At 36.5% G+C, this 22,702-nt stretch overlaps 1 protein-coding gene across 7 annotated transcripts in view; it reads left to right on the top strand.

The window, feature by feature from the left end:
• The first annotated feature begins 4,310 nt into the window (after positions 1-4,310).
• Positions 4,311-22,702, top strand: part of KMO (kynurenine 3-monooxygenase) — a 61,198-nt gene continuing 42,806 nt past the window's right edge. For 2 of the 7 annotated variants that reach the window (XM_009441743.5, XM_001160394.6), the window contains exons 1-3: positions 4,311-4,721; positions 21,047-21,116; positions 21,874-21,971. In XM_009441743.5, coding sequence (XP_009440018.1) covers positions 4,668-4,721; positions 21,047-21,116; positions 21,874-21,971 — 222 coding nt within the window. In that variant the 5' untranslated portion in view covers positions 4,311-4,667. Of the gene's footprint in view, positions 4,722-5,897; positions 6,008-21,046; positions 21,117-21,873; positions 21,972-22,702 lie in introns of those variants that run through there. The other 5 variants (XM_063790142.1, XM_009441745.5, XM_063790140.1 and 2 more) reach the window with 5 other exon arrangements.

Raw genomic sequence — 22,702 nt, 5'->3', positions numbered from 1 at the left:
CAGAAAAAAGAATTGGGAAATTGAATAATACGTTAAAATACGTAATGCATTAAAATAACTATCCATAGCGAAGCACAAAAGGACAAGCAATGAAAATACAGATTAAAGGATAAGAGACAAGGGAAGAAACCAATGTCTATTAAGCAACCCGATGATTTCCTGCTAGGATCTATAAAAATAAATTTTTATGTAGATACATCTTAGTGAAACGACAGAAAGCCAAAGACTCAAGTTAAAAGATAAAGATTAAAGACTAGACTGGATTTTAAAACGTTCAACAGAATGCTGTTTACAAAGGCCACATAAGAATAAAAGAAAGTTGAAACCAAAAGGTTGGAAATGATATAATATGTAAATGCTAACCTAAATATAAAAGCTAATAGTACTATCAAATAAAGTTTAAGGCAAAAATAATTATTTGCTTCATAATAATAAAAGCTTTAGTTTACCAGTAATGGATAGCAGCTTTAACTGTGGATTGTTCCATATAGATAGGAATGCTGAAGAAACAGACAAATACCGATCACAGCGTGAGATTATTTAACATACCTTTTTCAGTAATTGACAAAACAAGCATACCAAAAGTTAGCGAGAATACAAAAGTTTTGAACACATGATTAATAAACTTGACCTAATGGATATGTATAGGAAAATATATACATTAATTTCAGAATATATATATATATATATTCTGAAATACTTGAAATATATATATTTCAAGTACACACAAAGCATTTACACAAATTTACCACTTTATGGCTATACAATGAGTCTTAACCAGTTTCACATGTTTGAAAATCTATAGCACATATTAGCTGGCCTCACTGGAATTTTGCTAAAAACCAATAACAGTAAGAAAACTAGGATGTCCCATGCATTTGGAACTTAAGAAATAAACCTCTATTCCACCCTGTACTGGAGGTACTAGCCAGCATGGAAAGAATCATTCAATCAGTCAGTAGCAGCGGGGAGAGAGAGAGAGAGAGAGAAACTACCATGATTGTGGTGAAGAGAAAAATCCACCATTCAGTCAACAGGAAAGAAAGACAAAAAGGAATGAAGGAAGGAAGGAAAGAAGGAAGGAAGGGACTATCATTGTGATCGGGTGAAAAGAAAAATAAAAAAAATCTACAGACAAAATGAATAGAATTAATAACTTTTGCAATGCTGCTGGATACAAGCTCACAGAATGGAAAATAATGTGTTTCTAAATACTATTAATAGTAGAAAATGAAATAAAAGATATTATTTACAATAAAAATTTAAAAATCAATTACCTAAACATAATAACAGGGGATCAAACCTCTACAGGGAAAGAATATAACTTTGTAAGCCTTGGAGATGACAAACAGATGGTGGGGAGGGGCGTATCATATTCTGAATGGAAAGACGCAGTAGTCAAAATAGTTATTCTTTCCAGATAGATGTATAACTTCGAAGCAATCTCAGTCAAAAATCCCAACCATATTTTATTTTAGGGATTTTAAAAATGGAATTAACAGGCTGATTCTAAAACAGATGGAAATACAAAGCACCAAGAATAGTCAATATATTATTAATGAAGGACAAGGTGGGTGAATTGATGAAGATATTAAGGATTGTATTAAAGCTATTGTAATTTGGCTTTGGAACTGGCATTAGTAGATATAGTATGGGCAGTATAGACTATATGGAATGAAATAGCATAGAAACCTGGAACGAGACCCACACATATATTAACACTGGACCTACACCAAAGGCAATGTGGGAAAAGGAAAGTCTTTTCATTTATTGGTACAGGGAATATTGGGTACTCATTTGGAAAACAAATAAAATTTTGACATCTATATCACAGCATTCCAAAAACAAAAAAACTAACTCCATGTTGATCATAGACCTAAAAATGAAAGGTAAATTATAACTGTTTTAGAAGTCAACATGGAAGAATATCCTCATGACCTCAAGATTATACAAAAAAAGTGATAAAACATGACATGAAAAACTCTAACCACAAGGGAAAAGAATGTATTAAATGAAGAATATTCTTTCATCAAAAGACACCACTAGGAAAGCAAAAAGGCAAGCCACAGAGTGAATGAAATGTTATTTGTGACATATCTAAGTACTAAAGTTCATATGCAATGGGACTCAAAAAAGGAAAAAAAAATTCCCACCCTCCCCCCCAAAAAATTAACACTACCTATACAGAAGAAGAAAAAGAAGTTGTGAATGAACAGGTAAAAATGTGCTCAACTTCACTGATAATCAAAGGACTGCAAATTAAAAGAACAATGAAATATAAAGCACATCTACCAGACCTGCAAAAATTAAAAATTCTTGGCAATACATACATTGGTGAGGATACAGCAGAAGACAAATTTTACACATTGTGTTAAGTAAAAGCTAATGCACTACTTTGGAATGTAACTTTCGTTTATTCAGAAAGGTTAAAAATATGCATAAACATGGCTGGGCGCAGTCACTCACATCTGTAATTCCAGCACTTTGGGAGGCTGAGGTGGGTGGACCACTTGAGGCCGAGTTCAAGACCAGCCTAGTCAACATGGTGAAACCCCATCTCTAGTGAAAAAATACAAAAATTAGCTAGGCGTGGTAGCAGGCACCTGTAATCCCAGCTACTCAGGAGGCTGAGGCAGGAGAATCAGTTGAACCTGGGAGGCAGAGGTTGCAGTGAGCCGAGATTGCACCATTGCACTCCAGCCTGGGTAACAGAGTGAGACTCCATCTCAAAAAAAAAAAAACAAAAAACAAACAAAAAAGCATAAACAGCATATGAAACCTAGAGATACTCATACATATGTACATGACATTGTATACACAAGAATGTTTATGGCAACACCATTATTCATGATATTAAAAATTTGGAAACACCCCAAATGTCCATCAACAGTACAATGGACAAATAATATATGACGATAAAAACAAATGAACTGGAAAAACATGCAACAACACAAATGGATCTTAAGAGATATAATATTGAGAAAAAGAAGCAAGTTGTAAAAAAATAAAGAGTATAAGTTCATTCATAGGAAAGTTCAAAAAAGTCAACACCAAACTATTTTAGGGATGCATCTATCATGGTACAATTATACATAAAAGCAAAGAAAGTTGGTATGGCAGTTACCTCTATGAAGGAGGGGTGATTAACAGGGGGCACGTTAGACTTCTGGGATTCTGGCAATATTCTCTCTCTGCACCTAAATGGTAGTTACATGGATACTTGCTTTACAGTAACTTATTATACTGTTCATTTGTGTTATAGTTCATAATTTTTAAAAGATTTTTTAACAATGATACATATTGATATTGAGGAATTGATACATATTCTCTACATATTGATATTGAAGAATTCTCAAGCTATATGTTGTAAAGTGAGAAATATGATGTGGAAAAAGTTTTTAAATGTATGTTTAAAAAGAAAGGAAGGAAGGGAATGAGAGAGTGAGAGAAAGAGAGAAAAGGAGAGAGAGGGAGAAGATAGGAAACAAGGAAAGAACAAGAAAGACATAATCAATGTGTAGAAGAATACAGTAACCCACACACCAAAACAGTTGTTGTCTTTGGGCAGGAGGAACAGGTGGCCAAGGGTCAAGGTTAGCAGGATTACTATTCACCGTGTACTCTTTTGTGTCTTTTAAATTTCATGCCATGTTAATGTATTACCTATTCAAAATAAATAAAATACCTAATCATGCTTATCCACAAGGGGTCACTATTGAATGCCATTTAACTCTAGTTCCTAACCAGGGAAAAAAACGTTCTGAATTCTTTATGTGCTTAACAGGAAGTGAAGAAACAACTTCATTTATGTTCTTATTTTACATTACACCACATCATGTTCCAGAAAACAATTGCAATTCGCAAATCATGCACAAAAGTATAACATTTAAAATGGAGTGAAAAAGACAAAAAAGTGAATAGATAACATGAAGTCGGGAATGAGTTTACAGAAGCATTGTGTCAGTCATCTCCCCTAGTGGTAATTAGACTCTAAATTTTAGATTCTAAAATTAGATTCTAAATTTTCTAGCATCTGGGCTGAAAAAAAAAAGGGGAAGTATGGTCAGTTACACAATTCAAAATGTTGATCGGGAGAATATTAAGACCTTGCAGAAAATTTTCCCTGGTAGAGCCTGTTAAAAACAATCCATGAGGACCCTTTAGATGAAATTTTTGATTGGTCTTAACCACAAAAATGATCCACAGATGAATTATGAAACCATGTCATCTTACTCTCTAAGGGAGGTATAAGATGTTTTTGGACTTCAGATGAGAAGGGTTCCATTCATGGTTAATCATGAATGAAAACGAAACTAAGAATATATGCTGTAGAAAAAGAAGAAAAGCCACAAGACTGCTTAAAAATTTCTGTGTCTTACACAGAAGATAGAAAAAATAGAGTGTCTCCAATTGGATGGATTTTTAAAAAAATTTGGTTATTGTAATGAATTTATTTTTTCTTAGAGCCGAGCTGATTGTACTTTGGCCAACTAATGGGTTAATACTGTCAAGGGAAATTAGCCCTGACTAAACATTGCCGCTGGCTCAGGAATGCACTAGGCTTGGGGCAGTATAAAAACTCAGAGAAATCAGTGTGTAGGAGACACAGAAATCAGTGTCACTCAGTGACAGAAGCAACAATAATTGTGAAAAATACTTCAGCAGTTATGGACTCATCTGTCATTCAAAGGAAAAAAGTAGCTGTCATTGGTGGTGGCTTGGTAAGAATTTTCAGATGGATTACTATTGTTGGTGGTATTATATTAACTATTATTACTCGTAATGATTATTATTCGTCACTTCTGCAAATTGTTAATTTTCTTGTGAAAACTCTGATATTTAAATACAGCTATTTTGTTTATTTTTTTAATATTTTAATTTTCATAGATTTAATATAGTATGAGTTTTAATCTGTCCTTTTTCAGGAAAGATATTTTATAGCCATTAAATACAAAGGTTTCTGTTTTCCCTCATCATTTTGGTTTAGGATTTGTTAAAAAGCAAAAATAATGCAAATCGAATTTGATTTTATCCCCAAATTGGCTATGTTTTTAGGAACAGGAATTAGTCTCAATATTCATTTTAATAAAAACATTTGTTCCGCTTTGTTTAATAACTCAGTTAATGCTGTCTAATGAGAATAAAAGGGTCAAGAAACATGAAGCTAACGTCAAAGTATCATGTTGAATGTTCACTAGTTATATGAGTAATTGGGAATAAGATTTATGTGGTCGCCTGACTTACTTGACTCTTCCAGTGGAGCACCTAAGACAGTGGAGTGAGGTGTTCACCTCTCACTGAGCACGTGACATAAAGGTGCTGGGGCTTGCCCCACACCTAGCAAGACGGAAGGAGAGGTCACTCTCTGCTTTCATAGTTAAGGTGCCAAAGGTAGTTCTGTTTAACGTGGGTCTGCTTCGATTCAACTTTGCTTTTTCCCCTCTCAGCAGAATTTCTGTTTCAGAATACAAACATCCCAGTTAGTCAAGGTTAAATCATTTCCCTATCACCTTTGGTCAAATCATTTGGAGACTTTTCATTAATTATTCATATATCCACTCAACAAAAAATGTATTGAGGGCGTAACACTGTTCTAGGCTGAATATAGGTGGTATATTTTATGCCACACATGTATTTATATAGTATATGCTGTCTTTTGTTCTGCCTTCCTTAGTGTCTTTTCCGCAAAGTGCTAGAACTGTTCTTTTAATATTTCTGAATCTAAATTTTCATTTAGAAATGCTATCACATGATGTGTCGGTCACTGGTTGGGACATGTGTCGTCACTGCTTCATACTAGGCTTGTGTCCAATCTGTCCTATCAAAATGTTGCACAAAATGAGAATTCATGTGTTCAACAAAATCTGATTACTTACTATGTACCAATATTGTTTTAGGTAGTAGGGATGCGAGGGTGAGAATTCCAGAGAAGAAAAAGACAAGGAAGAAGAAAACAAATAAGATAACTTCAGTTGAAGAGAAGCACTATGAAAGAAATGAAAACAGGGTAATGCTGTAGAGACCATCTTTGGGAGTACCTGTTTAGAATGTGGTCAGGGACAGCTGCTCTGCTGAAGGGACATGTGACCAGAGACCTGAATGATCAGATAGAACTAACTACGTGAAGATCTTGAGAAAGAGCATTTCAGGCAGAGGGAACAGCAGGAAGAGAAACCCTCAGGCAATAATGAGCTGCCCAAGTTCAAGGAGCAGAAAGAAAGGCAGGAACTGCATGAGGCCAGAGAAGAGTAGCTGATGAGGCCAGAGAAGCTGACAGACCAGATCTTGTAGGATCTTAGAGGTCCAGGCAAGAAGATCAGATTTTGTTCAAATTACAATGGGAAACTATTGGAGGATTTTAGGCAGGAAATTAAGTTGTGATTTTAAAAGGTCCCTTGGACCATTATGTGGAGAATGACTAGGAACATTTTAAGAAGACGAGATAGACCAGTTAGGAGGCTGTTACGTTAGTTCAAGACTTGGACTAAGGTGGCAGCAGTGATGTCTCATTTTAAAAATTATCTCTTAGAAATCCAAGGGAGAGATAACAAATATGTGATTGTATATATGGGTTTGGGGGGCATAAAAATGTGGGTGTCATCCATGGATTTCTCCCTGAATAACATGAGATCGTCATCATGTAACCACGTCATACATATGCTGGAAAATAGGAGACAAAAAGTACTACTTGTGTATTAGGAAGCAACTAAAATTCCTCTGCAAAAGAATTCTATCCATCCCATTGCTCAAGTCCATGCTTAGGCATCATGTTTGATTCCTTTTGTCATTTCGTGCAAACGCTTATTCTTCTTTCACTCCATCAGTAAGCCTTGAGGCTCTGTATCCAAAATACATTTAAATTCTAGCCATTACAACCATCCTGGCCCAAGCCATTATCATCCACCATCCTTATTCCTGCAACAAGCTCCAAATTAGTCTCCCAGCTTTAACTCCTCTTCCCTTATAGTCCATACTACACACCACAGCCAGAAACACCCTTTTAAAACATGAGTCTGATCATTATCATCCCCTGCTTAAAATCTTCCAATGATCTCCCATTTCCAATAAAATAAAACCCAAACTCTTTACCAAAGGTCTTGTCTGAACTGAGCCTATCTGCCTTTCTGGCTTCACCCCTTTCCCTTTTTATTTGTTAATCTTATCTACCAGTATTGGAAATTACACACTTTGGGTTTTTTTTTTTTTAACCTGTTTCTTAGATATCTACTGCAACTAGGATATAAACTCTTATTAACCAATGTATTCCAGAGGCTGGAATTATGCCTAACATTATGTATTGGGTGGATGAATAAATGAGAGGAATGAGAAAACTTAATGATATAAAGGTGAAAAAATAATAACAGATGCATGTTTGAATATTGAGAAAATTATTTTTAAAAGTATTGACTAAATAGAGCAATTCAAGAAGGTTAATGTCTTTACATAGAGGACAAGATTACATTTTTGCCCATCTTCTTCTGTTATTTTTTCCACCCTCCCTTCCTACCTCCTCCTTTCCATAAACCATATCCCAGTACCTTATACTGTCTAACACATTAAAGGCTCTCCCCTGGCCCCTAGAAAAAAAAAAAGAGAGTTGAGAACCTTTACTTAGACATCCAAAAAATATAGTGAATTTCCCTCAATTCTTATCAGTGGTAGCTTACCATGTCTAGTAACCTTGCCTAATGAAAAGTCACCCTGAGAAGTTATTCTTGCTCTGATGTAGTGATCATCTGATCTTGGGTTAAACCAATTGATTTCCTTTCTTTGAAGACATGTTCAGTCAAAGAGATCAACAAACCAGTAAAGAAACTTCTAATGAGAAACAAAAGGTAAAAGAAACTAAACCATAATCATAAACCAGGTAAAGTTTAAATATTGAAAAACAAGTGGGAAAAGATGTTAAAATAGCATTTCAAGAACATTGACCTAAATATTTAGAAAGACCAGTGTATTGACTGATATTTTCCTCCTTGTGTGAATTACAACTCCCCCATCCCTTCTCCAGCCAATGGGATTACCTCCTGCTAGTTCCAGAAGATAATTGCAGGACAATCAACCTGTGAAGGCTTCTCCTCTCTTTAAATGCCCACAGGGCTTTGTTTGTCATTATCAAATGCTGCCTTCTATTAAAATTTTGTTATGCATAGTTTATTCCCCATAGAAGCTTTTTACTTCATAGATCTAAAGATTATTTTATCTTTGGCTCCTGCTATCTTTATAAAGGTTTCCCAGTGCCTTATAATGTGAGCCACACTAAAATATTTTCTGTGCGTGAGTTTGATTTCAGAACAAAGTGGAGAATCACTCTTTTAGAAGTTATGGGAAATTTTTAAAGAGTTTTTTTAAACACAATTATGTCATGAGGAATGCAGTCCTTTCAATGAGTAACTTAAAAAAGGATTTGGAAAATAATCTCAATTTTGCATGCTGGAAGGAGTTCTACAGTGTAGCTTTTCAATTCTAGCACATCATTTCAAAAAAAACCTGCATTACAAAAAAACTGCCATACAAACTGCCTTACTTCATGTTAGAGTGATATGTTTTCTTTCCTTAAGGACACTTAACCTAAACAAGTGTCCTTAATCCACATCTGAATTCAGTCATTAAGACTTAGAAAATACTGCTTTTGATAACTGTTTTCAATGTTTACAGGTATGATTAAAGTGATCAGAGCAAAAAGGCACCATTTCAGTGACAGCTAAAGCTACTCAAGACATCATTTTTTGACTGAAGCCAAGAGCCTTGGCTAAGAGGGCTATTAAGCATTCCAGTCTCAGCTGACTCCTGCTGTTGTAATGTATGTCCACTATTCTAGCATGTATTTTGGAGATGTATTTTAGGATATCATTCAAATATTTCTTCTGTTCCTTTCTGCAAAAAAGAAACCCCACTGTACAGAGCTTTGTGATCTACTCTCCCTATGTTTGACCCAGGAAAGTTCTCCATTTAGTAGTATTTAGAGGGTGAGGAGATTTGTACATATTTTGACTTATTGTTGATAATTGTGCCCTGCCCCCTGGAATTCAAGTCAAGTCAGTGGCCTCTGCTGATGAAATTGCTTTTGAGGCAACTTGACCTTGACTCTATGAGAGTTTATGTCTCACAGCTATAGATGTTAAATCCTGTCATGGATTTATAGGCTCAAAATGGTCTTGATGCCAAACTGTCCCCAAATGGTGTTTCTGTTCTGTTCTTCTTAGGATTTTTCCACCTCACCACTTACTCTTCACTCAGCTTCATGGGATGGAAAAAGCATTATTCATTGAGGGGACTGGGAATAGCAGAGTTTGCAACCAGCTGGACACTCAGGAAATCTTACCCTATGGGTCTCAGTTTCTTCCTCTTGGGCTAAAACTAGATTGCTAGTCTTTTAACACTAAAATTCTACTGCTTCTTTTTCACACTTTCTCGCTCACAGATCTCTAGCTTTGTTCTCAACCTACTCCTTTCTAAAAAAAGAAATCAAATGTCACCCAGAATTTTCACTTTCCCCGAAGTAAACGTCCTCAGTGCATATGAACCATCAAATGGCTTATAATCCTGGGTTGAGGTCTACATAGAATTTGATTCAAGTGCATACTTTTTATTTTTTGCAAATATTAATGAGCTATACCATGAAAGAGACATAATTACTGTTAACCTTTATTGTTATTATTTTATCGATGTGAAAATAAGCTAAGCTCTATTCGCTCTACTCTTGTTTTGATACCAAACTATGCTTGTTCTGCCCAGCATGCAGTAAGTCAGTTACTGAGATAACAAGTGTATTAATGCGTTTTCATGTTGCTGATAAAGACCTACCTGAGACTGGGCAATTTATAAAGAAAAAGAGGTTTAATGGACTTACAGTTCCACGTGACTGGGGAGGTCTCATGATGATGGTGAAAGGCAAAAGGTATGTCTTACATGGTGGCAGGCAAGAGACGGCATGCAGGGGAACTCTCCTTTATAAAATCATCAGATTTCATGAGACTCATTCACTATTACGAGAACAGCATGGGAAAGACCCAATCCCATGATTCAATTACCTCCCGCTGGGTCCCTCCCACAACACATGAGGATTATGGAAGCTACAATTCAAGATGAGATTTGGGTGGGGACACAACCAAACCATATCAACAAGTTTTGCAGTAAAGAGAAGATTTTATTCACAGGACAGCCCAGCAAGGAGATGGAAGAACAGCTTTCAAATCCACCTCTCCAAAGATAGGGCTTAGAGATATTTATGTAAAGAAGCAGGGTGGTCTAAGGTGTGGGGAAGGTGATTAGCAGTGGGGAAAAATGAATAGGTGGTCTGAGCATGCATAATCAAGGTTCACGACTCTTCATAGGACACATGTTCAGAAAATGGTGGCATTAGCATGCTCTGAAGGTGAGGTTTTTGGCCTTCTGGTATCAGAAAGTCACTTCTTGGGCATTTGTGCAGGCCCAGTTGAAGGGCCTGCAACTCTCTTCTTTCCTTCTTCTATCTGCTTTCTCATTCTCCTATTATCCTTACTCCATAGTAATAAGGCCCAGGAGTCAATGGGTGAGGTAGAAAGAGGGTTGGTGGTCTCTTTCAAGTAGTTTAAATTGGGTAAGAGCTGCCTGCCTAGTTCCTGAAAACAAAAACAAAAACAAAAACTTTAAGCAACTATTACCATAGTGACATACATGCCAGAGACGTTGTCTATAAGGAAGCTAGTGACAGATTAGATGTATATTGTTTGGCTACATGACTTTTAGCTATATGGGCTTTGAGATCAACTAGAAGTAAGCAATAAAAAGCAAGCAAGGCAGGCTGTTTGGTGGGCCTCACCATGTTAGACCTGGGTTTCAGTTTTCTATTTCATAGGCTCTGAGCCTTCTTAAATATGAAACTCTCATTAGTGGCCCATATCTAGCACCTTCTAAAAACAGAGGTGGAATGGATTTCTTTGTGGCTGTGCCTCATAAATCCCACTCTCACCTCAGGGAATTCATCCCTCAGAGATTCCTTCATTTACTATCTGGTGGGAAGTATCTGGAATGGAACCAACAACTTTAGACAGCTCCAAACTTTGTTAAGTGCCTACAAAGAGTGTGTCTTTCATTCCTTCTCATTTGGCCCATCCTCCTCCCAAATACTCTCAGATTATTTCCCTTCTGTCCATATTCAGTCATGCATTCCTCTAGTCCTCTATCTGTCTACTCAAAGAAAAAGAGCACCCTCATACACTGTTGATGGTAATCTAAGCTGGTATTTTTTTTCCTGGAAAACAACTTGAAAATATACACATCTGTAGTCTTAAAAATAGTGGGGATTTGGCTGGGCACGGTGGCTCAGGCCTGTAATCCTAGCACTTTGGGAGTCCGAGGTGGGTGGATTGCCTGAGCGCAAGAGTTCGAGACCAGTCTGGGTAACACAGTGAAACTCCATCTCTACTAAAACACAAAAAAATTAGCCAGGCATGGCAGTGTGTGCCTGTAGTCCCAGTTATTCGGGAGGCTGAGGCAGGAGAATTGCTTGAACCTGGGAGGCAAAGGTTGCAGTGAGCTGAGATCGTGCCACTGCATTCCAGCCTGGGCAATGGAGTGAGACTCTGTCTCAAAAAAAAAAAAAAAAAAAAAAAAAAATTTCCAGAAAGCAGCAATAGCTACTTCACCCTTGAAGTTGGCCTAAGCATGGCATTGCATTCAGAGAAACAACTGTCCTTCAGCCAATGAGAAATTAAAAGCAAATAGAATCTAATGTGGGCTCTCAAAAACATCAGATCTGGAGTGTATTCAAAACTCCCAACAAAACCTTCTGAAATGATCTTGCCCCAGTCAATCTGAATCTCTTTCATGTGCTTTGCAGTTATTCCAAAAGCAAGACAAAGGAAGATTGAGCAGGCTCCTCTTAGACTCTAGATCATCAATATTCTCTCCCCAGCTCACGTCAGACTCTCTTCTTTCCCTCTTTGTTTTCTCATTCCCCTGTTATCCTTACTCCATTCCCCCACTAGTAATAAGGCCCAGGAGCCAACGGGGCAGATAGAAGGAGGGTGTGGAGCTCAGAATTGGCCAGTGTTTCAATCCCTTTTATTCAAAATTGCCCTTTGGTGGGCCATTTCATTAGTGAGATTTTATCAAAAGAAACGTGTATGTGTCATACAATTGTCTATAATGCTAAAGAATTAAAATAACTTGAATATCCAAATATAAGCACACTGCCTACAATCAAATGTAATGCAAGTATTAAATGGTTTTACTTCAGACATCTTTTGACATGGATATGTATTTAGAGTACACTTTTCATTTTTTGAAAGAAATTATGAAAGAAAATATACAACCTGTTACCATTTTGAAAAGAAATATCATGTATTTTATATACATAGAAGATGTTAATATTGGTTGCCATTGGTGGTAAAATTGTGAGAAATAACTTTTTTCTTCACATTTACCTGTATTTTCTAATTCATTAGAATTTGTGGTTTATATCAGAGATAAAAAGACAACATACAAGCCATACAAATATTATTCCTCTCTGGGAATTTACTGCCTGGTGGAAGTCAGACAAGACTATAAATAAATAATTCAATGTACTTGAGACATTAAAACATATCTATATACATATATATATATAATTACAGAAGAAAAGGCAAACAAGTCTTTTGGAGGAGTAGAGGTATCAGGAAAAACTACACTGAGGATATGAGTCTTAAAGGAAAGGTAGGCATTTTCCAAAAAACTGAATATAAGGCAGGGAAGGATAGTATTCAAAGGCATGGAAGAATAAAAGTGCATGGCATATTCAGAAAACATATAGTAAATTTAGTATGCCTATTACAGATGGTGCAAGAGAATAGTGCATGAGATAGTGCATGAGAATAGTGCATAATGAACTGGAGAAAGAGGTTGGGATCACATGTAAGAATCTATTATGTCATGTTGAAAATTTGGAATTTTTTCCTGAAAAGATAAGGAGCTAATAAACAACTGTAAGACAAAAATAATCATTCAACATCTTATTTAGAAGATAATTAGTGATTGGGCATGATGGCTCATGCCTATAATCTCAGCTGTTTGGGGGGCCGAGGCAGAAGGATCACATGAACCCAGGGGTTTGAGACCAGCCTTGGCAACATAGCAATATCCTGTCTCTACAAAAATTAAAAAAATTAGCCAGGCATAGCAGCACACCTGTAATCACAGCTACTTGGGAGGCCAAGGCAGGAGATCACTTGAGCCCAGGAGTTCAAGGTTGCGGTGAACTATGATCTCAGCCTAGCATGCCTGCCTGGGTGACAGAACAAGACCCTGTCTAAAAAGAAAATAAAAAGAAGATGACTAGTTCTAGTGCAGAGTACAGATTGAATGCATACAGACTGGGGAAAGAGGGTTATTAGAAAACTGTTGCAGTAGCCTGGTAAAAGCTAATGAGGGCCCCATGTAAGGACAGAGCTGTGGGTAGCAGAAGATCTGTTGTGAGAGAGACTGAAGACGAACAATCAATAGGACGTATTGCCTAATTTCATGTATACTGGTAGGTAGAGAGGGGTGTTAAATATTCACCGAGCTACCCTGGTTGGGTGAATTAGTGAGTGCAATTGCTATTCTCTAAGATATGAAATATATAAGGAGGAAGAAAGTTTATGGAATACAGAATACAGAAGAAGGAGAATGAGAGGGCTGAGGAATGGGAATAAGTCAAATTTTAGCTATATTGAGAGGGAGATGCCTATAGACAGGTTCAGTAGTCACAGATGGAGTTCAGGACGAAGATCAAGACTAGAGTAAAAGTCATAAATTTTCTTAAGAGCACTCAGGAATGTGCATCATTCACCTTCTCATAAGAGGGAAAATCAAGACCACTGCTTGGCTTTAGAGACCAATTCCAGATGACACAGATTAGAGAACTCAGGGTAAGGATTAAATAATAAAACAACATTTGGCATAACATATGCAATTCTGGAAGATGTAATATTTACTAACAAAGTATGAAGACACTGATGTGCTTATAGCATTGTAAGTAAACAGTCTGATTCTTCTCATTGCATTGATATACCCAAAGATCAAAATCTTGAGACGTCAAACTATAGTTTCATGACCAAATATGGATTTCAACACTATTAACAAGCTTTTTAAAAGTTAGATAGACAGAAAACTCAGAAACATTCATGATTCTTAAGGATTAGGGAAGGTGTTATATGCTTCATTAAGTCAAAAGTAGTTGACACGTTTAATATTGCACTATCAGATTAATTTCAAATATATTGTATCAAAAGACATAAAATGTACGGAATTTTTATAATCCTGTTTCCTCTTCCTAATAGGATCACAGTTTTTCCCTTTCCTTCTTTCTTCTTATTTTTTTGTTGCTTATCAGTTCAGTGTAAGATTCAAGGGTCAACATTTATAAATTTAAATGGTTTACAGTTTTCTCATGATCATTGGCTACTTGAACAATTGCTGCTAGAGGGGTCACATGGGAACTGACAGAAAAGCTCAGCAACGGAAGACTGGAGAAGCATACCTCAACATTTATAGAAAGGAAATATTCAAATAATGTTTTTAAGTGGTAGGTTAGGCATCCCTATACAGCACATGACCTATAAATAAGGAAGTATGACGAGACAGAAGAAGAAAGTGGAGAAGTGAGATAATGATAAATTGGGTAAATCCATAATTATGTAACCAAGGAATGTCCTCAAAGTCTCGTACACACAAACAGGATAGACTGGTTATTCATAAAAATGTTTAATTTGCAAAATTATTTTGTGAGCAAACATCTCACTATCGTGAACGTTTGGTGCTTTGAAACAAATACAGAAACTTTTCATAATTGTTCATGTCCTTACTGGGAACAGTCCTATCTCTATTAAGGCTTTACCCTCAGAACCAGAATCAAAAAATCATTTTGTTTCTCCCAGCTGTCTAACCCTGCCCGATTTCTTCTCCCCTGTGCTATTCTCCTTCACTATTTATGCTCAGGAACCCAGCTGTGCCTTAACCAAGAGTTTGTGGTGCGCTTAGCATGCTTTGCACACCACATTTTCTTTCCACTTATATATTTCTGTCTTAGTCCTTCCTGCCAGCTTAACAACTCAAGATGGCACTGACAGTTATTCCCAATTAAGCACTTTTTACAGAAAGTGAGAAGGGAAAGAAAATTACAGTCTGAAAGCTATATTGTTAGCCATGCACATTACTACCCCTTCTGGCTGAACTGACATAACACCTACCATTGTATTTTTTCTTTAAATTTATTTGAACCTCCGTTACACAGAATTGGGATCATATTTATACAAGCTCTATTTCATTACACACTATTATGACTGGTCTTGGAGAAAACACTTTTACTTCCTTGTTTGTTTGTTTATTAATAATAATAATAATAAGCAGCCATGAATCTACTACTCAACACAAGAAGTGACAGAGTGCCAGTGACTTCATCAACTCTGTACTTGCCCCGCACCCATTAGAAGCATTATGCCAAATCTTATTTATCACTCCCTTGCCTTTTTATATATAGTTTTATCATATATTATTTACATATTTATCTCATATATACATGTACATATAAATACTACTTATGTGTTTCACAAATTATATATTTGCGTATGTCTATAGTTTAGTCCTGATTGTTTTTATTTTGTATCATGCAGTATAAAATTATCTGAGTCTTATTTTTTCACTTATAGTCTTGCTAATATATTCATATCATATTTCACTGTGTGAATATGCCATAATGTGTTCGTTCATTCCTCTCTGATAGTCATTTTGGCTATTCCCCACTTTTTTGTTTGTCTATTTTAGTTATGAAAGGCACTACACTGAACAACCTGGCACATGTCACCCAATATACATATAGCAAAAGTTTCTCTTGTGTATATGCCTTTAAGAGGAATTGCTGGTTTGTTCAATATGTGAATATCCAACTTGAAAAGATAATTACAAGCAATGTGTAGGAGATCCCATTAGGCCTCATCTTCTCTAGCACTTAATATTTTCATGAGCCTAAGTTAGATTTAATCTTATTGTGCCCACACTACCCGAGATCCCTTATTCTCCCATAAAAACAATTAATACATGTTCAGTTGGCAAACACGTAAGCGTTGGAAAGGTATGAATTGGCATCTGCCAACCTTAGAAGTATTGAGGCAGAATCTCCACCTTGGTCAGCCCTCCTCCTCTGAGATCCTGGAATCAATTTTCATCAAAGAAAAAGAACATAACAAACCCATGCAACCAGACCATTGGCCCATCATTGGCTTAGAGCTGATCCTATTCCAACACAGTCACTGAGAGCTTTGTTTGCAGCATTATATATTGTAGCTCCTTTACTGTGGTTGAATTTTTAGGAGATGGATGAGTGGATTTCTTGCTTCTGAATCCCAGGATCTCTCCTTTTAGGCCATTTCCCTACACTAGATTTTCACTGATCACTTGTTGTTTAGATTGTGGCTCTAGTGTCCTACTTGCCTTTCTCCCTACCTGTTTTCTCAGTAAGAGAGACTCATTTCTATTAGGTTGATGCAAAAGTAATTGTGGTTAACGGTAAAAACCGTGATTCCTTTTGTACCAATCTAATAAATGAACCTCCTGTGTCTTCATTCCAACTCTCACGACCTGTTGTCTTTTGTGATAATTGACTTCCTAAAAGAAAGAAGCAGAAGCTTCTGGACCAGTTAAGGACTACGCTTGGAAATGGCTCAAGGGTAATTCTACTGCATTTTTTTGGTCAAAGCTACCACAGGCCCTTCTAGATTTAAGAGATTGTAGAAATAAACCCCATGTGTTGATGAAGGAGCATCAAGATCACACTGGAGAAGAGCATTTAGGATAAAGGATATCATCATGACCATCTTTGAAAAATACAATTTGCCACATTTGTCAAGAAAAAATTAATCTTTTTCATGTGTGTTTTCCAGAACTTGACTTATTCTTTTTGTTTTTTACATTGATTTTTACCTGTGAGCCCAGAGCTATTTTGCAAGGGGTCTGTGAAATAACATGCATACAAAATTTTGAGTAAGTAGGATGAAATTATATGACTTAAACACATAATTATTTTTAAAGTATATGTAGATGATTTGTGACTAAATTTATTATATATTTTTAAACAATCTATGTTAGAAATTCAAATAATATAAAAGAATCTGCAAATTTTTAATGTAAGAAGTGGGCCTCCATACTCAAAAGTGGTTCATTAAACATTGATACATTTATACCTTTGTCTCTTTTTACTAAATAGGGTGTTTACTGGGCACAAGGACTTATCTTGGTAACTTTTGAGTCCCTAAAATTTAGCAGATTAAGTTATATTTAGTAGGGGCTCAATAAATTTTGGCTTCACTTGGTTACAAACTTTACTTAAAAATGTAATCTCTACCGTTATTTATACACTGAACAAATATATATGAAGCACTTACTATGTTACAAACACAATGGTAGATGCTAGGAATAAAATGGTGAGCAAAACCTGTTGATAGCTTAGAAGGACAGACAGATGTTGATTATAGAATCACTCTAAAGATGTAAATTTTCTATTGTTGTAAGCTCTTTGTACTAGTTTGCTAGGCTTGCCAAAATAAATAAATTACCACAAACCAGGTAGCTTAAGAAACAGAAATGTCTTGTCTCACAGTTCTGGTGCTAGAAGTCCAAAATCAAGGTGTCGGCAGGGTTGGTTCCTTCCGAGAGCTGTGAGGGAAAGATCTGTTCCAGGTCCCTCTCCATGGCTTGTAGATGGAAGTCTTCTCTCTGTGTCTCTTCACATCATCTTTTCTCAATGCATATCTGATTCCCCTTTTTATAAAGACACAAGTCATATTGGACTAAGGCCCACCCTAATGATATCATCTTAACTTGATTACCTATATTAAGATCCTATCTCCAAATAATGTCACATTCTTACGGTACTGGGGGTTAGGACTTGAACATATGAAGTTGGAAGGATGCAATTTACCCCAAAGATAAAGTTCAAAGCACTGTGAGAACTCATAATTGCAGGATTTGAGGTAGGGTGGCCCAGGAAATCTTTTTTCAGAGAGTGAAGCTGAGTGGAGACCTGGAGGATGAATGGAAGTTTACTATGTAAAGAAGAAAGATAACACTTCTGGCCATGGATATCATACACGCTAAACCCCTCAGCAAGGGGCAGCATGGCAAATACAATGGCTAAAAGAAGGATAGCAAGGCTGGGGCAGAAGGGTGACATGATCAGATTTCTATATTTTAAAATGTGGGGAAAATCTAAGGCCTATGGTGATGTCATTTTTTTTTCCAGAGAGGATTTATGTTTGTTTCTGTTGGGTGGCTGTGATTACCAGCAATCAAAAATTAATGCAATCTGATCAGGACTAGAGATGATTTCCAGACAGGCCCTTGGATCATTGGTTTCCTTCCAGTTTGCCCTTCTCCTGGGATGTACCTGTTTAGGGTCCTGATCTAAAACATAAGGGGTTTATCAGAACCTGCCCTCCTGAGCAAGGGGTGCAGGAGTGTCCCAGACTCCAAATTTTGTACTTCTAGTTTCATGAGTCTGTCAAAAATTCTACTGAAGTCCTCAGCCTCTCTTGCATTTGTAGATGCCTGTAGGCATGGCTCCAAATGCCAGGTCATCTCTCTGCATCTCCTTTTCCTCTCAGTAGAGGTATTAGTTCAAATGACCTATTACACCATCACCCTAAATTACTGCTTGTGGAAAATAAATTGGAAAGAGGCAAAATGAATGCTGGTAGAATACACAGAAAATTTGATATTAGTTAAGCATAATGATTCCAATAACTAGAGGCAGAAAGGTGAAAATGAAAAGAGATGGGTAGCTGGAAAAACATTGTAAGGTAGAACTGGCAGAACTGGGAATGGAGTATCAAGGAGAGACGGTGACTCCTAGCTTTCTAGTTTGAGCAACTGGATGGATGGCATATCATTCACTTACGTAGGGAATATGTGGAGAGAATTGATGAGATGGGAGGCGATGATCGCAAGTTTCAATTCGGATCTGTTGATTTTGAGGTGCTTTGAGACATACAAGAAGCTGTATCACTTAAACATTTGCATGCATGAGCTCAAAAAACAGATCTGGATAGGAAATATACATTTTCACATCATCATGGATGGAGAAGACAGACTTGGATGGAGATTTGAGAAACTCCAATATTTGTCTGTCTTTGCAATGGTGAAAGAGGAAAAGCGGGACTGGCCAGAGACGTATGAAGAAAACCAGAAAATGAGAGAAGGTTAATGTTTCCAGAAGGTTTAGTTAACGGCATTGACTACTGTTGAAAATTCAAGTGTGATAATTATATACAGATGCCTTTACCCAATACAAGTTGCTAGTGATGAGGTAGTAAACTACCACAGCCTATATAAAGCTACTGGAAGGGCAACACTCTAAAGCTTTAAGAAGACAATAGATCAGAAAAAATTCTTTATGATCTCAGAATAGGCAAAGATCTCTTGAACAAGACATTTGTAATTGCATTAAAAATAAAATGACAATTGTAATTGCATTAATAATAGAATAAAAGATTGATGAATATGGTTACATTAAAATAAACAGCTTCTCATCCTCAAAATAGACTATAGCATTTAAGAAGCAAGACACAGAATGGAAGATATTTTTAATGTTTAAAAATGACAAAGACTCTATATTCAGACTCTACGAACAACTAAACAAAAGAAAAAGAAAGAAAAGAAAAAAGATAGGCAACCCAATAGAAAATGGGCAAAAGATCTAAACAGACACTTGGTGAAAGAGGAGATCCAAACAGCCAATCAATATATGAAAAAGTGCTCACTGCACTCCAGCCTGGATGACAGAGCGAGACTCTGTCTCAAAAAAAAAAAAAAAAAAAAAGTGCTCAACTTCTTTAGTAATTAAGCATATGCAAAGTAAAACTACATTCCTCTCCGACTTACCAGCTCCCACCCTCCCACTCCACAATAATGAAAAGTTTGAGAACATCAAGTGCTGGCAAAGATAAATTCTCAGAAGCTGCTGGTGTTACAACCAACTCTTGAAACAGTTTGGCATCAGAAAAGTGACGGTACATAAACTTTTGACCAGATATTCCACTTCCATGTATAGAACCCTTGAAAAAAAGTTATCATATATGTACCAGAATTCCTGCACACACACAAAAATGTTATTTGAAGCATTGTTAACATATTCCCAGACCAGAAACAACTCAAGTGTCCTTTGACAGTAGGACAGATAATCTGTGATCTTTCATTTAATGAAGAATCATATAGAAACAAAAAAAAGATGACCTTAAGTTTACATGTAACCATATAAATGAATCCCACAATGTTGCCTTAGAGAAGCAAGATGCAAAAACAAAACACACACACACACACACACACACACACACACAGTGTGATTCTAACTATACGGTTTTAAAAAATGGGTAAATGGCTGGGCACAGTGGCTCATGCCTATAATTCTAGCACTTTGAGAGGCCAAGGTGGGAGAATCACTTGAGCCCAGGAGTTTGAGACCAGACTGGGCAACATAGTGAGACCCCATCTCTACAAAAAAACTTAAAAAATTTTTAATGGGTAAAATTAAAGTATATTGCTTAGAAATATGTATACCTAAAGGCTAAAATGTAAAAAAGCAAGAATGGGTTATCACAAAAGTCAGAATAATGTTTACGTCTATGTGAGAGGAAGAGGATTGTAACTGGGGAGGAGGTGGGGGGAGTTTTGGAGGAATGACGCTATTCTACTTTTTGACCAAAGTAGTGGTTATAAGGGATATAAGGTTATAAAGAATTGCTTTCTAATTATTCTGTAAGATATATATGTTTTATGTTCTTTCTGTTTGAAAATTACCTCACTATAAAAAAGTAAAAAAAAAAACTACTTCTAAAATCATATCACTTAATCTTGAATAAATATTGTTATTTTTGCCACTGATACTTTTCAGCAGAAATTGAGTAAATCAATGTGATAAATGAGGCTGGTAAAATATGACCACACACGATGTGAGGCTAGTAAAACATAGCCTCACATGATGTTTCATTTTGCTGCTAAAAATTCCCTATATTTGTGGAATCAGATAAATATTTAATTTTTTTTTAATTTCTAGGTTGGCTCATTACAAGCATGCTTTCTTGCAAAGAGGAATTTCCAGATTGATGTATATGAAGCTAGGGAAGGTACGTCCATGGTGAAAAAAGCAGGATGAACGCTGGGCACGGTGGCTCCCGGCACTTTGGGAGGCCAGGGCACATGGATCGCTTGAGGCCAGGAGTTTGAGACCAGCCTGGGCAACATGGCAAAACCCCATCTCTACAAAAAATACAAAAATTAGCCTGGTGTGGTGGTGTGTGGTAGGAGGATTGCTTGAACCCAGGAGGCGGAGGTTGCAGTGAGGCGAGATCATGCCACTGTGCTCCAGCCTGGGTTAAAGGGCAAGACCCAAAGAAAGAGAGAGAAAGAGAGAGAGAGAGAAAGAAAAGGAAGAAAGAAAGACAGAAAGAAAAAAAGAAAGAAAGAAAGAAAGAAAGAAAGAAAGAAAGAAAGAAAGGAAGGAAGGAAGGAAGGAGAAAGAGCAAGAAAGAAAGAGAGAAAGAGCAAGAAAGAAAGATAGAAAGAAAGAAAGAAAGATGGAAAGAAAGAAAAAGAATTGCAGGATGTGGTTCTAATTCTTTGACTTTTCTTTAGATTTTCTGAACTTAAAAAGTTTCTTTAATAAAACGCTTTTTTTAAAAAAACTAGTTTTGTTTGAAAAAAACACCAACTATCTAAATTTAATTTAATATAAAGTTACTGCTATTAGCATTTTCTTTAGAAGAGTTACGAAGGTCTTTAATTTGGTTCCGAATGAACCAGTTGTTCAGATGCAGTAATTTTGCTCATCCTGAGCTAGGATATAAAGTGTGCGTAACATGGAGTCTGCTTCCAATGTCTCAGATAGTCGAGTGGCTACCTTCACACGTGGAAGAAGCATTAACTTAGCCCTTTCTCATAGAGGACGACAAGCCTTGAAAGCTGTTGGCCTGGAAGATCAGGTACTTAATATATCTTTCTTACAGAAGATAATACCTGGTATTTTTCAACAATTGCGTGGTTTGATTTCATCCTGGCTTAAAAAGTACCATTTAATACCAAGAATCTCTGCATGAAAACTCATTCTACTAAAGCTTTTAAAATTTGAAATTTGGCAAGAGGGTGAACATTGGACACTCGAGGCACCCGAGGGGGACCCTGCAACCGGATGATTGCTTCTGATATTGGGTTCTCAACAGGATGGTGCGTCACTGCCTGTAGAAAGTGAGAGTCAAGATGGCATCCAGGATAAAAGGAGCCAGATTCCTTTTTTTTTTCAATTGCACAGGCCCGTAATATCTTATCTACAATTCTATACTCCAAAAAGACTCTGAAAATAGAAAGCTTCTCATCACTGAGTAGCAAAATCTGACATGACATGAGACTCTTTGTAGTCTTTTAAAAATCTCATTTAGCATAAATATGTTTTGCTACAGAAATTTTGTGTTTGATTATGGGGCGGGTTTACATGATATCCAGCATATGTGTACTACACTACTTTCTAAAATTGAAAAATTCTGAATTCTGAAACCATCAGGCCCCATGGGTTTGGATAAAGAATGGTGGGCCTGTAGTAGATTTTCATCATGTGAGCTTAATGTTGTAGAACTTTTCACTGTCTATGTTAGCTTGGTAATATAAACAGACATGATAGATGTATTTTTCTTGATACTACTTTCAGTGACAATGTGTC

Source organism: Pan troglodytes, chromosome 1, assembly GCF_028858775.2.
Source record: "Pan troglodytes isolate AG18354 chromosome 1, NHGRI_mPanTro3-v2.0_pri, whole genome shotgun sequence".
NCBI lineage: Eukaryota > Metazoa > Chordata > Mammalia > Primates > Hominidae > Pan > Pan troglodytes.
The sequence above is the reverse complement of the archived record's forward strand: the minus strand, read 5'-3'. Positions and strand labels throughout refer to the sequence as shown.